Source organism: Hylaeus anthracinus, unplaced genomic scaffold (genome assembly GCF_026225885.1).
Source record: "Hylaeus anthracinus isolate JK02 unplaced genomic scaffold, UHH_iyHylAnth1.0_haploid 11985, whole genome shotgun sequence".
In the NCBI taxonomy this organism is placed as follows: domain Eukaryota; kingdom Metazoa; phylum Arthropoda; class Insecta; order Hymenoptera; family Colletidae; genus Hylaeus; species Hylaeus anthracinus.
In genome coordinates, this window is record NW_026534333.1 from 924,165 (window position 1) to 937,054 (window position 12,890).

At 51.3% G+C, this 12,890-nt stretch overlaps 1 protein-coding gene across 1 annotated transcript in view; it reads left to right on the top strand.

The window, feature by feature from the left end:
• Positions 1-443: 443 nt before the first annotated feature.
• LOC128886762 (ras-interacting protein RIP3-like) overlaps positions 444-12,890 on the top strand; it is a 22,593-nt gene continuing 10,146 nt past the window's right edge. Inside the window, exons 1-2 of the mRNA XM_054141924.1 lie at positions 444-1,848; positions 10,530-10,685. Of these exons, the coding sequence (XP_053997899.1) occupies positions 1,771-1,848; positions 10,530-10,685 (234 nt within the window). The 5' untranslated portion in view covers positions 444-1,770. The remainder of the gene's footprint in view (positions 1,849-10,529; positions 10,686-12,890) is intronic.

Consider the following 12,890-nt stretch of genomic DNA (forward strand, 5'->3'; position numbering starts at 1 on the left):
TCTTCGATACGCGACAACGAACATTTCTATAGCTATACGTCCACGGAAAGAAAGAGCTTGGCTTTATTTGCAATTGTCCTAAATAGCGAGATTAGGTTTGTCGGTCTCTTACGTATTTCGAAGGGTAGCTCGGTTTTCATAGTCTCGTCTCGGATTCCACGTAGATTCGATTACTTTTATCGGTCCGTTTCGCGGGGGTACCATCTTGTTCCGTAAACTTATCCCGCTTGAAATTTTCCTGTTATTCCACGAGTTTGCTAAGTGACGCGTTCTACGTGTTCCCGAGAGCTGAAAAACGAATAGAAATTTCCTTTACTCGCTTAACTTTATTTCCTTTACTAAAGTTTAGGTGGATATTCGTAAAGATCGTCGCGAAGCGAAACATTATAGATTTCGAGTAGCCAAGCTTGGAGTATCCTTCAGTCCCGATGGTCCGTGTATCGAAAAAAAAAAAAAAAAAAAAAAAAAAGAGTTGGTATCGGTAGGGTTAATCGCGAGTAATGGTCGCGCGTCCGCGATTTAAGTTGCGCACCCCTGGCCTATAGGATAATACCAATACGCCACTGGCCTGGTCTCGTGTCATCCTATCTTTCTTTCTCCCTCTAGGTCCGGACGCGTATCGCGTCGAGGCGTCCTCGCGGCGCGCTCCCGGCGAGCTTGCGCGACGCCGATGCTTTTTACGCCGACGCAGCGTCGGTGGCTCGGAGTCGGCGTAGTCTGGGGCCTGGCGTCTCCCGATCGGGAACGGGAAGGCTAGAAGGAACCGAGAGGGAACACCCGGTTGTCCGTGGTCTCGACGCGGTCCGTCGTCGTGCTCGTCCGTCGACGTGCTGGCAAGAGACGTATCGTCTCCGTGGCCGAACGAGGAAATCGGAGAGGAACACGGGGGAATCGAGCTCGAGGAGAGTCTGGAAAAAAATAGGGTTGCGAAAGAGCTGCACGAGGAGAAGTCGTGGAAAGAGAGGGAAGGAAAGTCGCGCGTAAGGGTTAGCCGGTCGCGAAGGAAGGGAGAGGATCGTCGAGCAGAGGGAGAAGGGTAGGGAAAACGGCGAACCCGGAGAGAGGGGTTAGGGAGAGCGAGAGAGGGAAAGAGAGTGCGAGCGAGCGAGCCGTCTTGCGTGCCACGAGAGAGCACAGAGAGGGCCTAAAGTCGAGAGTCAGGAGTTGTGGGCTCGTGGTTAGATAGGATGCGTGTGCCTGGGTGCGGTGTTCCACCACCACCCGACAGCCGACGGTTCAGCAACGACGCGACCACCAGCACCAACATCGTCAGCGACGCGACCGGTTCCGCGGTGACTTTTCCGAGCGAACGATACCGCGGTACCGCCAACCACGCCGATAGGTGCGCGATCGCGCGCGATCAGGGGAGGAACACGCCTCGCGGCGGTCGTTGGACACCCGACCAACCGGCCCACGAGTACTCGCCAGACTTGGACGACCGTCGGATTTCGAGGACGATCGCGAAACGGCAAAGACAGAAACGAAGGCTCGCCTGGACCAGCTCGAGGACACGTTCCCACCTCCAGGGAGCTCGCGAATCCTCCTCAAGCTCTGCGGTTCGCTGGTCCAACTCCTGGTCCACCCGGTGCATCGCGTAGTCGAGTCATCGGCTGCTCGACGGATCCGACGGATCTGACGGCCGTTACTCGGTGATCGCGAACGCGCCACAACGTCAGGACGACGCTGTCCGCGGGCGCGCGCTCGCTGGAGGATCGTCAGCGCGGTGCAAGCCGGCTTCAGCCTGTACCACAGCCGACGTCCCAGCTACTCATGTTCATCCCGGATACGCTGAGGAGCTGCATGGTGGAACCGGATGTCTCGACTTACCTGCAGGCCCCTTCCGGACAGGTGGTTTTCGACTTTGCCCCTTTTTCGCGAGCGCCGAACTAGTCTAGTGGTCCAAGTGGTCTAGTTTTAACGGTTCACGCTTCTTGGCTGAGCTTAACGCTTGTAACGCTTCCGAGAGTGGTGTTTGCCGTGCCATATGCCGCATTCCCGCTTTTCAGCGGTTCGACGTTGCCGTGCTTGATGCTTCCGCGAGCCTGGTCCGCGGTCCTTCCGGTATCGCGTCGCTTCCTTTCACGGCTTTCCTCGAGACCTCTGGGACTCTCTTACCTTCTCCGGCAAACCGTCCACGTGTCTTTACCGAATCGTCGCGTCGCGCTGCTTTCGCAACCTTGCGATACATTTTCAAGCCAACTTGCCTCGCGGATTCGATGAATCTTTGTTTTAGGTGCGAGGTTAGTTGCCAAGCGATTCCTTCGGTGTTGCAATTCCCGTCGAAATCTAACGAACGACGAGCAAAAATGCTGGTCCAAACCTTCCGTCGCTAACGAATCGACCATCTTGTCGCGACTTTTATCGTCAAACTACCTTTTCGTACAAGTTAGAAAATTGTCGGCATATTTGCTCCTGTTTAACGAACGTTTGCTCGAATAGGGTATTCTTTGTTTAACACATCTCCGCGTCAGGTTATCGAGAATCTCGCATCTTTTTCTTTCGTCGGATATTTTATTCGTCTTCCCTCCGTTTGGATAAATTAGAGCAGTCCCTGATTCGAATTACGGGGTTGGAGGAGTTGGACGGAACACGTGAGACTCGCGTGCACCAGCGTCGAACGGTGTTTTCCAAGCCGCGATTACTGCGACGCGTGCGGAGAGACGTAAACATCGGTGTTTTGCCTCGATGGAGACAGAGACGGAGAGAGTTCGCGGGTGAAAACGGCACAGTTTCGCCGCTTTTCGTGGAAATTCGCAGAGGCAGTGATTCACGCGTTAAATAATGCGAACATCGTGCTCGTTGTTCGTGGATCGAGTTTCTCGATCTTTCGTCGCGAAGCCGCGCTTGAAAATACGTTTTCCCTTGGGAATCGTCTGAACGCGGCGAGAATTATCGGTTCGACGCGACTGAGTGGGAAATTACGTAATCAGTTCCGGAATTGTTTCGTTTTTGGGGACGATCGGGGTCCGTCGCTGGCGCGCGATCGAACGCTTCGTTCGAACGTTCGTTTAAAAGTGTAGTAAATGACGCAGGAAAATATTTGAGGGGCTGTTATTGCCGTGATTGTATCGCGTAACGGTAACGTTTGATTCGTGGAACAAGAGCGGCTCTCGTAAGTTTTCTCGCGACGGAAGAAAAAGGAAGGGGGATGAAAAAAGTCTGGTCGGAAGAGGATTAACGAAGAGGGTCGCGGTTATTACGCGTGGGGAGTGTCGATGACTTGGCGCACTTGTGCGAGCGACGTGTAAATACCGATGAACGTGTAAAATTGAAACGACGGGAAATTGATACAACGGGAAATTCGTTACCGATACGTAATTCCTTGTACGGAAAACCTCGTTATACCGAGGAAAAACATTGGTAACCGTACCGTAAAACGATAAACACGTCGCAAGGTGTATATTGGCGGCGCGCACGCGAACCTGTCCGAATTGTTCCGCGTGCTTGTCATATCCCGATCGCGGCGAGTTCCATTCTCGATCCCCTCGTCAGCTGATTTTCAGCAATGCAGCTTTCGTTTTCGTGGCGTCGCGTGCGCGCGCGATACTCCGCGGCTGCCGGAGTAATTATGTAAGGAAACACCTATTTATACCGATAATCACGAATCTTGCGTAACCTAAGCGACGGTGGACCGCGTCACACGCTCCGACCAATCTCATTTTTTTATATTTAGATTGCACTTATTCGTCCCGTCCTTCCGCTGTCTACCGTTGGGTTTGTTTGCTTGGTCCGCGCTGTTTGCTTTGCGCTAGCTGCTCGACGAATCGGGTGGAAGTCGAGCAAGGTGTAGATAGAGTTTCGTCGATTTCGAGTTGTTCGCAAAAACGCGTTCACGAGTAGTAGAGCATGTAATAGAAGCATGCGCGAATATGTGTCGATATGTATACGATTATAAGTCGATAGATTCGACACTTTTTCTTGCGATTGATACGCGTAAAACAGTCTCTTGCGCTTTCCGGAACAGGCTACCCCTCAACGAGAATAGGAAGGTTGTCTCCTCGAGCTCGAACGTTTTTTTCACGCGTTCCCTTCTTCCAAGATCAAGAGCGTGATTTTAACACGAATCGTAAAATGTTTGACTAATCATCACTTTCGTCTCGGAATTGTCCAATCGCGACGGGAAACGATTAGGTGTACGCACAAGGAGCAGTCTCGAGAACTTTTTGCCGCGACGATCTGGAATTTCGTAGCCCACTTGGGCGGTGAAATGTCGCGTGGATATAGCCGGAGGAGGTTCGTTGTCCTCGGGGAACCCGCGTCCTCGTCTCCAGCAAACTTAGAACAGTCATTAGTGCGACGAAGCGATATTTACTCTGGGGTGGTATGCTCCGATACGTCGAGCCGGTGCATTACCGTCGCGATTCCCGTCACCGCGAACCTCGATCATCGAGGGAAAATTCGTTCGCGTTACGAATTCGTTACGAATTCCAGAAAGATTCTATTTGTCTGTTCCCTTTGGTGGCGATAATCGTAGAAATCACTGGCTCGATCTACGTAAAAACGATCGGACTGACATTTACGAGAATCGTCGAAACTTAACGCTTTAACTGCCGGACGAAAATGGTATATGGGTCACCCAGGCTGAACGTGTTGCGAAAAAGCATGACACGGCAGTTAAAGCGTTAATAATCTCGCGTATACAGGATGTGCGTCCGTGGCTGTACACGGGAAGTATTTCAGGAATCGATTCGGCGCGAGGAAATTGAAAAAAGTCGGTACGAACACGCGTCGCTAGATTTCGGTCGTCGAAGATCCATGCCTCGATTCCTCTTCCAAAGACAACGAGTTCTCCTGTCGTCGCGAAGAAAGCATGCTTGTTTTAAAGTCGCCGGAACCAGGGGGTAGGCTGGTTTCGTTTCGGAATACCGGCGAGCCAATCTGTCTTATCTTTGGGAACCGTTCGGTGCCCGTTCGGTGCCCGTTCGGTGCCCGTTCGGTGCCCGTTCGGTGCCCGTTCGGCCATAGCGAGGGATGGATCGTATAAAAAATGGCGAGCGTGTGTACCATGCTTGGGGTGGTCCGTGCATAACGCGTCTCCGTCTCCATGTACGCGGAGGTCTATGTCAGTGTCTATCTTACGTGGCGGCGGTCGGAGAAGAGTTTGGCTATCGATCGGCTTCGCCAGCAGCCGCGTGCTCGCCCCCCTTCGTCTTTTTCTTCCTCCTTTTCCTCTTGTTCCGGCCGACGCCGTCGGTTCTTCTCACCCTCTATTCTTGTTCCTCTTCCTCCACGATCCAGCGGAACAAGCCACGCGGACCGTTCCGCAAAACACGCTTCTACGAACGTCCGACATCTAGCTGTCCGTTTCTTACTGCGTGCTGGGAACTCGCCTACCCACCCCCGTTCCACCAGGCTGACTACTTCGTTTCCGGGGAGGGAGAGTCGTCGTCGGGTCTTTGGAACGCTTAACCCCGCGACGCGTGATCGCGACTCTCGGAGAATTTATGGGGGATGAGTTTTCCAGGGTCTCGGAATTCGCGAGGCGAGCCATGTTTCGAGAATCGTCGACGAGTCGGGACTTGTCGCACTTGTTGGTACCAACGGGGATGTTTCCCGGTTACCGAGTACAGAGTGTTTCGTACCTGCCGGTGAAACGTGCGAGACGATACGTAGGCCTGAACCAATTTACCGGTATTGTTGATACTTTTCGAAATGTTATCCGAGTCTCTTGTTCGTAGCTTTCGAAAGCGAAACGAGAGAAACTTTTTTAGCCGAGCGTGCGGAGTCTCGAAGAATCGAGGGTTTTTTTCACTTGTATAGAATCGAACGTTTACTCGCAACGCGAGACTATTTTTAGTAGCGTTTCGGAAAAGTCCGGTTCATCGTTTTTTCGCGGGTTTATTGACGCGGAATACGGCGGGCAGGACAGCAGCTCCGCGGGGGATTAAAACGTGGCAAGAATCACGTGTACACCGAGTTCCCTTCTTCCTCGAGTTTCGCGCAATTTGCCGATCCCTTAGGTATTCCCTTGTTAGGTACCATCGCCGAGTGTCGCAGTGAAAATTTTACTGCTCGTCGACGAGCCGATGCGAGGGTGTAGTAGTTGTTCGTTTCCGAGATTCTTCGCAAACTCCACCATCTGCGAAATTCGGGAGCTCGAAGCAAAAAGAGCAGAGAACGAAACAAATGAAATACAAATTCCGACCGCAAAAGGGTGAACCGCATTCGTCGAACGGTGGAAATTGGAAAGCTCGACGTGAAAGCAAAAAAGGGGGGTGGTGGGCGAAAAACGGAACGGGATCGAGAAAGAGATAGAATGCGTGGCTGTCTATCGGAGACGTGCAAAATTCTTATTCGGATAAAAATAAAAGCATTTTGGCGTTTTGCTGATACGTTTGCAATAAATCGCACATTTGGGTGGTGGTGAATTATTTATCGAAGGAATCGCGACGATTACTTCTCCTCGAACGTTATTTTGCTCGTCTCCGTTCTCGATCCGCGAGAAAGGATCGCGAGCCGGAGGACGACGCATCGTCGAAGAGAAGCGTCGGCGTCGGAGGGAGAGTAAGCATGGCACTCGAGAGAGGGGGTAGCGTCTTAAGGAGGAGAAGGGCGAGGTGGAGGGGTGAAGAAGTTGCGTCGGTTCGAGGGCAAATCTAGTAAGCTAGGACAGAGGCTATTAATAACTGTTTGGGGTGCCGTACCTGGCCGCCGCGCGGTGCCTTCGGCGCGCGTTCAGATACGCGCGTCCCGACGGCCGGCGTCTCAGTGTCGTCGCGACGACCGACGTCGTACCCGTCGTTCCGACGTCGACGGTCCTCCTGGCGGTTCGTTCTCTGCCTCTGTCGATTTTCCCTCCGTTTACCGTTTCGTGCTCGTCTTCGGCATCTCTTCGGGGCTGTCGCGCGTTTCGCAGCTCGCGATCACACCCGTTCCTACTGTTCGCGACGCGTGAAAAACTCGAGGGAGCTCGATCGAAGCTCGATCGAAGCTCGATCGAGTGGCACGGTGCGGAGTGCGCACGAACCGATCGAGCAAACCCATTGGCAGGCAACCAGATCCTCGGATCGAGTGGATCAGTGTCGAGGCTCGTCGTAGTACCACCGATCAACCCCGTACTCTGTGCAATCGAAACGATCGGTTCAGTGACCGAGGAGTAACGCTAATTCGTTGGTGACTAATTCGCCGGGAACGCGAATATCGTTCCTCTAGGAACGACTCGCGACGGTCCTCGGAGGATCAGCTGACCGCGCCAGCCGCGGCTGAAAGTCGATCTCGTCGCGGCTCCTCTCGTGGAATTCGCGACGGTTCGAAACCTCCGCGCGGGTTTACGGACGACTCTTTCGTCGGTAAGTAACCGAAAACTCGGCCGAGAGACCTCGCGTGACTTTCAACGATCCAAAATTTGATCGTGGCCAGTGAGACGAGAGCGATCCCGCGATTATTACAATTTTCGCGAAGGATAAAGTTACCTCGGATGTCGTTCGTTCTTCGTCGATTCGCTTTTCGCGAAACGTAGTCTCCGTCAACGAGACGGAGAAATAGAAGTTTCGCGCGACACGTGCGCCCGCTCGACCGCCCCCTTTCGCGACCAAAACTCGCCACGAGTCGTTCCCGAATGTTCCCCATGCTCGACAAATTTACATTCTTTTCTCGGTACAGCAAAGTTACAGACTCTCCGATGAAAGCGAATCAATGTCGGCGAATCTAAATTTGTTTTTACGATTTGCTATTTCAATTCGGTTCGTTCGTTCCTAGAACACGGAGAAGGTTGGACGAGTCGTGCCCGAGGGGCCCCTGCCTCCGCGTCCTTGCCAGCCCTGGTCTTTTCCTTTTCCGCGATGACGACGGTAACGGCCTCACCGCCTCTTTAGCGCCTTTGATTTTCGTCGGCGTCCGAAAATAACGGCGTGTCGTATAGATGCGCGTATCCGCGCAAACGTATCGTCCGCGGTTGCGTGAAAACCGGAACGTTAAGGTATTCGCGCGCGACTAAAATGCATAAAGTCCACGGTCTGATAATAATAGGAGGAGAAGAACGATTTCCTTTCACGAGCCACGATCAAGTTTACCCGCGCGCGCGACAACCGATATCGAGGTAGCGCCGAAATCGATCGAGTCGATCGACTATCCGTCAAACCGAGATCGCTTTTCTCGTAACAGAGTCCCGCCACCGGTGTGACGTCGAATCGGGCACTCAAGGATTACACCCCGACGAATCGAAGAGATCATCCTCGGTGTCTGCGAGACGAATAAATCCTGCAGAGTTCCGACCATCGCGAAGAAATACTACGGAGAAAGCTGCGCTGATCTCTCACCAGGCTGGTACCGCACCGAAGAGACCGAATCCCGAAGTGGATCGGGTACGATAGATCGAAACGTTCGAAGAGAGTTTTGCGCGGGAAAAGGTTGGACCGACCCGAGGTCGGTTCGTCGATCGGATCCAGACGAAACAGGGGGTGGGAAATAGCGAGAGAGACAGGCGGTGGTGCAGATGAGGCCACGATCAATCTGCGACAGGGTGGCGGAGGAGTATTGCGACCCTGACGGTTGTTACTGCGAGAATCGGTGCTTCTGACAGCCGGACGGCAGGAGGGACAGACAGACGGTAGTGTGCCACAGCAGCCGCAGTGCTTGCGAATACTCGATGGTTCGTGTCGTTTGACGCTTGTTCACAGGCCACCCTCGTGTTCTTCCATCCTCCCCTTTGCCGTTGCTCTTCCCCGATCCTTGTACTCGTTGCTTATTCCATGAGATCGTAATTGCCGATCTGCAGGCCGCCGGGGAGAACTCGAGGAGATTATCGAGGAATTTCGTCGTGGTGTAGAGCGACGATTTACCCAACTTGCCTCCTCTTTCACTTCGAAGCTTTCTATTATTTATTTACAATAGGCATCCGTTTTCTTTTCGCTACGCTCTTTTCCTTTTACTCTTGGAGAGAACGCGACGCAAGCAAAAATTAACGCGTTCCCTATAATTCGAGGTTGGCGATTGGGAAAAAGGGTGGGAAAAAGAGCGGTGTCTTCGGCCCTCGCGACACCTCGGCTCTCCAGCGCGGCCGTCACGCGTCGTTAACCCGTCGATCGAGCACGTCGTTACAACTCGATGGCTTTCGCTCGGTTGCCTGGGGTTAGATTCGCGAGGGGTGCGGGAGGGAGGATGGGGGATAGGGGGGCCGATGAGAGTGCGCATACGTTATTGTTCCAACGATGAATATTCCGCGAGCGGGGCTCATTTTCATGCGAGAGTGCTCCATAGAGAAGTCGAGCCGCCGATATACGCCGAAAATTGATCCTTCCGTGAAATGATGTTTACATCCCTCCCCATCGTCACGGGGGAGGACTCTCTATGGCCACCCGCATTTGCCTCACAAAGGGACACGGGGATCCATTCTTCTCGGAGATTGTGCAAAAGCTCGATCCTCGACCTACAATCGACGAACGGAGGAGTGGCCTTTTTTCTTTTTTCTTTTTTCTTTTTTCTTTTTTTTTTTCATTTTTCTCTCTTTTCCCTCGTCGTCCTGCGACCGGAAGGAGAGATTCATCGACGTTTCGATCCCGGAAGAGACTCGAGGGCTGCGATAAGGGACGAGCCGGGACGAGCTTCCTTCCGACGTTCGCGACCCTTTTTTCCGGTTCGCTCGGGAAATCGTCTGTCGTCGAAACGAGATTTCGACGCCTTCGACCTTTGCTGGGCCAGTGATGGATCTGGACTAATTGGAACCCGATGCTACGTACTTTGCCGGCTCTTCGCTTCGTTTATCGTTCGTTTTCGAGCAAATCCCCAGTTGACGATACATGCATCGTAGCGGTTTCGAGATTGCTTTCGTTTCAGTCCTCGCGAGTCGAGGCTCCACGTTGCGCAAGGATACACGAAGATTGGACAGATGGTTCGCGATACGACCAAGACGCTTTAGTTAAATTGATAACTGGATGATAGGCTGTAATTTCGACTCTTCTCGGTAAACAAATTTCTACGATAGTAAGAAAATTGACGAAAGATTTATAAGAGAAACGGAAATGGAAACGAAAAGCTCGCGTATCGAACGGGCGTTTATCGTTAGGGATTCTGTACGTGTCTCGTACGGTTAATTTTTCTTGCTGATGCAAGTTCGGCATGCTTCTTTCGATCGATCTCCAAATAATTGAATAATACGTCCTCTGTTGCATGGTAAAATCAAGTGGCTTGCATGGAACTAACTTGCGATCGATGCATGACATACGTATAAGAGATAAACGGACAACCTCGTCGCCTCCCGAGAACGAGAGAGTCAATCGTTTCGATATACCTACTTTCGATGTCGCCCGATATACCACGTTTGTTAAAATGTTGACCAAATTTTCGTATACCGTACCGTGATATTCTGTATACCGATTGCAGAGTGTTTGTCTATTCTTGGAATTGCTCGTAAGCTCGATTCGAGTCGTTTGCACGACGACGACGTGTTTTTGCCCGAGAGCGAAGCAAGTAAACATTGAACAAAGGCCTCGACAAGGGTAAAGGTGCGGGGATAGTCGAATCTCGTTTCGGAGGGGTCGAACGCGCCTGGGAGCCGCGTTGCTAATCAGTTTGTTATCGTTTGCTCGCAGGATGAGTTCCATCCATTCATTGAGGCCCTCCTACCATTCGTGAAGTCTTTCTCGTACACGTGGTTCAACCTACAAGCAGCCAAGAGGCGTTACTACAAGAAGCACGAGAAGCGGATGAGTCTCGAAGAGGAACGACAGTGCAAGGAGGAACTCCAGGTGAGTCCTTCAACGACGAATAACTTTTTTTCTCTTCGAAATTAGCTTTGAAATAATTCGCGCGACGGAGTGGCGTTCGTTAGCCACCGAAACAAGTGTCGGACGACTGTAGGAAAATCTAACGGTCGGAGGTGTGCTCGCTAATTTCATGGTTAAGAATAAAAATAATGAGGTTTGAGCCTATTTCTGGCGCGAAGCGTCCTCGTGACGCGCTATCGCTCAACGTAAAGCCAGTAGTTCTCAATCGTCCTATAACGATCGTCATCGGTCAGCTTATTAATAGAACTATCCCGACCGACCGAAGGATATTAACGGTGTCGCGAAAATTTGAAAAATCGACGAGCGAGCAAGAATGAGACGTTCGGAATTTAGAAATTCGTTGAAAAATCTTTGACAACACTCTTTTCGTCGTATAAATTTTAACAAAACGTCGAGCCTCGCGGTTCAGTTTATCGGAAAACATCCGGAAATCGAAGAACAAGGCTTTTTTTGCAGGCTGCGTTAGGAAGAAAGTTGGAGCTTTATAGACGGAATCCCGAGCTTTTATCGTAATTTCAATGGAAGGACATTCCGAAGAAAAACGAACGACCACGGGCTTTTAATAAAGTGTCGCCGGTAAGAGGAAACGGTGCTCCTCGAAGGATCTCCCGGAAGTTACCGGCGAACTAAGAAAACAGTCAGTCGAGTGTAATCGAAACTTTAGCCGCGCGTAACTTTTCCCCAAAACTCGGCGGAGACTTATCCTCGCGATTAAAACTACCGCAAGAACTTTCTCTGGCGTTCTCCAACCCACGGTTTCCGTCCTTAGCGTTAATCGATTTACATTCGAATAGAACGAAACGATCGTTCGCGATTAATTCGTTGCGCCGCAGTCTTGGACCAGACGATCAGAGTGAACCTCGATTAAAAATCGTATCCCTGAACCACGACGTAAACAAATGCAGTACTCGAACGCGGACTCTTCCATGGGACGCCGATTCAAAACAAAGCCTATAAAAGTCGACGAACTTTCGATATCGAACTAACTTGGCGCGGCTCGGTTCGACGAGTCATTATTGACATTCGAATTTTCGGCTGGACCGCAATCTTTTTCCTCCTCCGGTTTTCCCTCCTATCGCCACCCTCGCACCCCTTCCTACCGGTTGGTCCGTCCGACGGAAAAATCCGGGGATTTTCTCTTCTATCCAGCGCAATTCGTATTCTCCATCGCGACGCTGTTCGATCAATATTTTAATTTCGCGATGCTGCGGTATTTAACGGACGAAAGGACGGACAGACCGACAGACGCGGACGGACCCGATGCGCCCGTGAAAGTATTCCTTCCAGGATCGATATATCGCGGTGTTTAGAGAAAATCCTCGGCCACCGGCGATACTTTTTTTTCTCCCTCGGTTACCTGTTCCTCTTGCTGGCCGTTGCGCGGTGAAAGGGTTGCAAATCGAGAGAAAACGTTGCCCCGACTTCACCGCGCTTTTCTTTCCTCGGTTCTTGGCTTTTGTTCCACCGAATCAGGTGCTCTAGCAATGGACTCCTAATTTACCGCTTTGCGCCTTCGATTCCCCGTGTTTCTCAAGCCTCGCTTAAAATTTTGAGACGGCAAAGAATGTTCGTCGATCCATTCGAACGTCGGATCTTCTACCAGTAGCGACAGGTATTTTTATTTGACTACGCTTCGAACTAAAAATTGTCCCTGGACTAATGAAACTTTTTAAAAACGAAAGTATCCTCGAGGCCGCACGGGTCGCGTTGAATTTTACATGAAGTGCATTTAATCTGCGTCGCGCGAAGCCCTGCAGGGTCGGTCGAGCCCTCTGCCATCGCGGAACGGGCTTTATGAAATTGCAGGCGAGAAGCGGAGGCCACTGGCTATTAATGGACGGTGTCATTTGCAAACCTAATCGACGTCACAGTTTTTTCTTTTTTTCTTTTTTTTTTATAAATTACATCAACATTCGTAATTGTAGGAATTTTGTTTACTAAGAATCGTACCGCATTCGTCGAGTTTTTTTTTAACGCGTTGCAACAAATACTTTAGACGCTCCGAATTGCGATGTATTATCCCGTCCGGAGCAAAGGTGTTTTTCCCGTCGGAGCGATTGGCGCCGTTCCATAGATAGAATGACAGATGAAACAAACAAATTATTTAAGTACACGCGCGCGTAGCTATCGCTTCTACTAGCACGGAAGATAAAAAAAAAAAAAAAA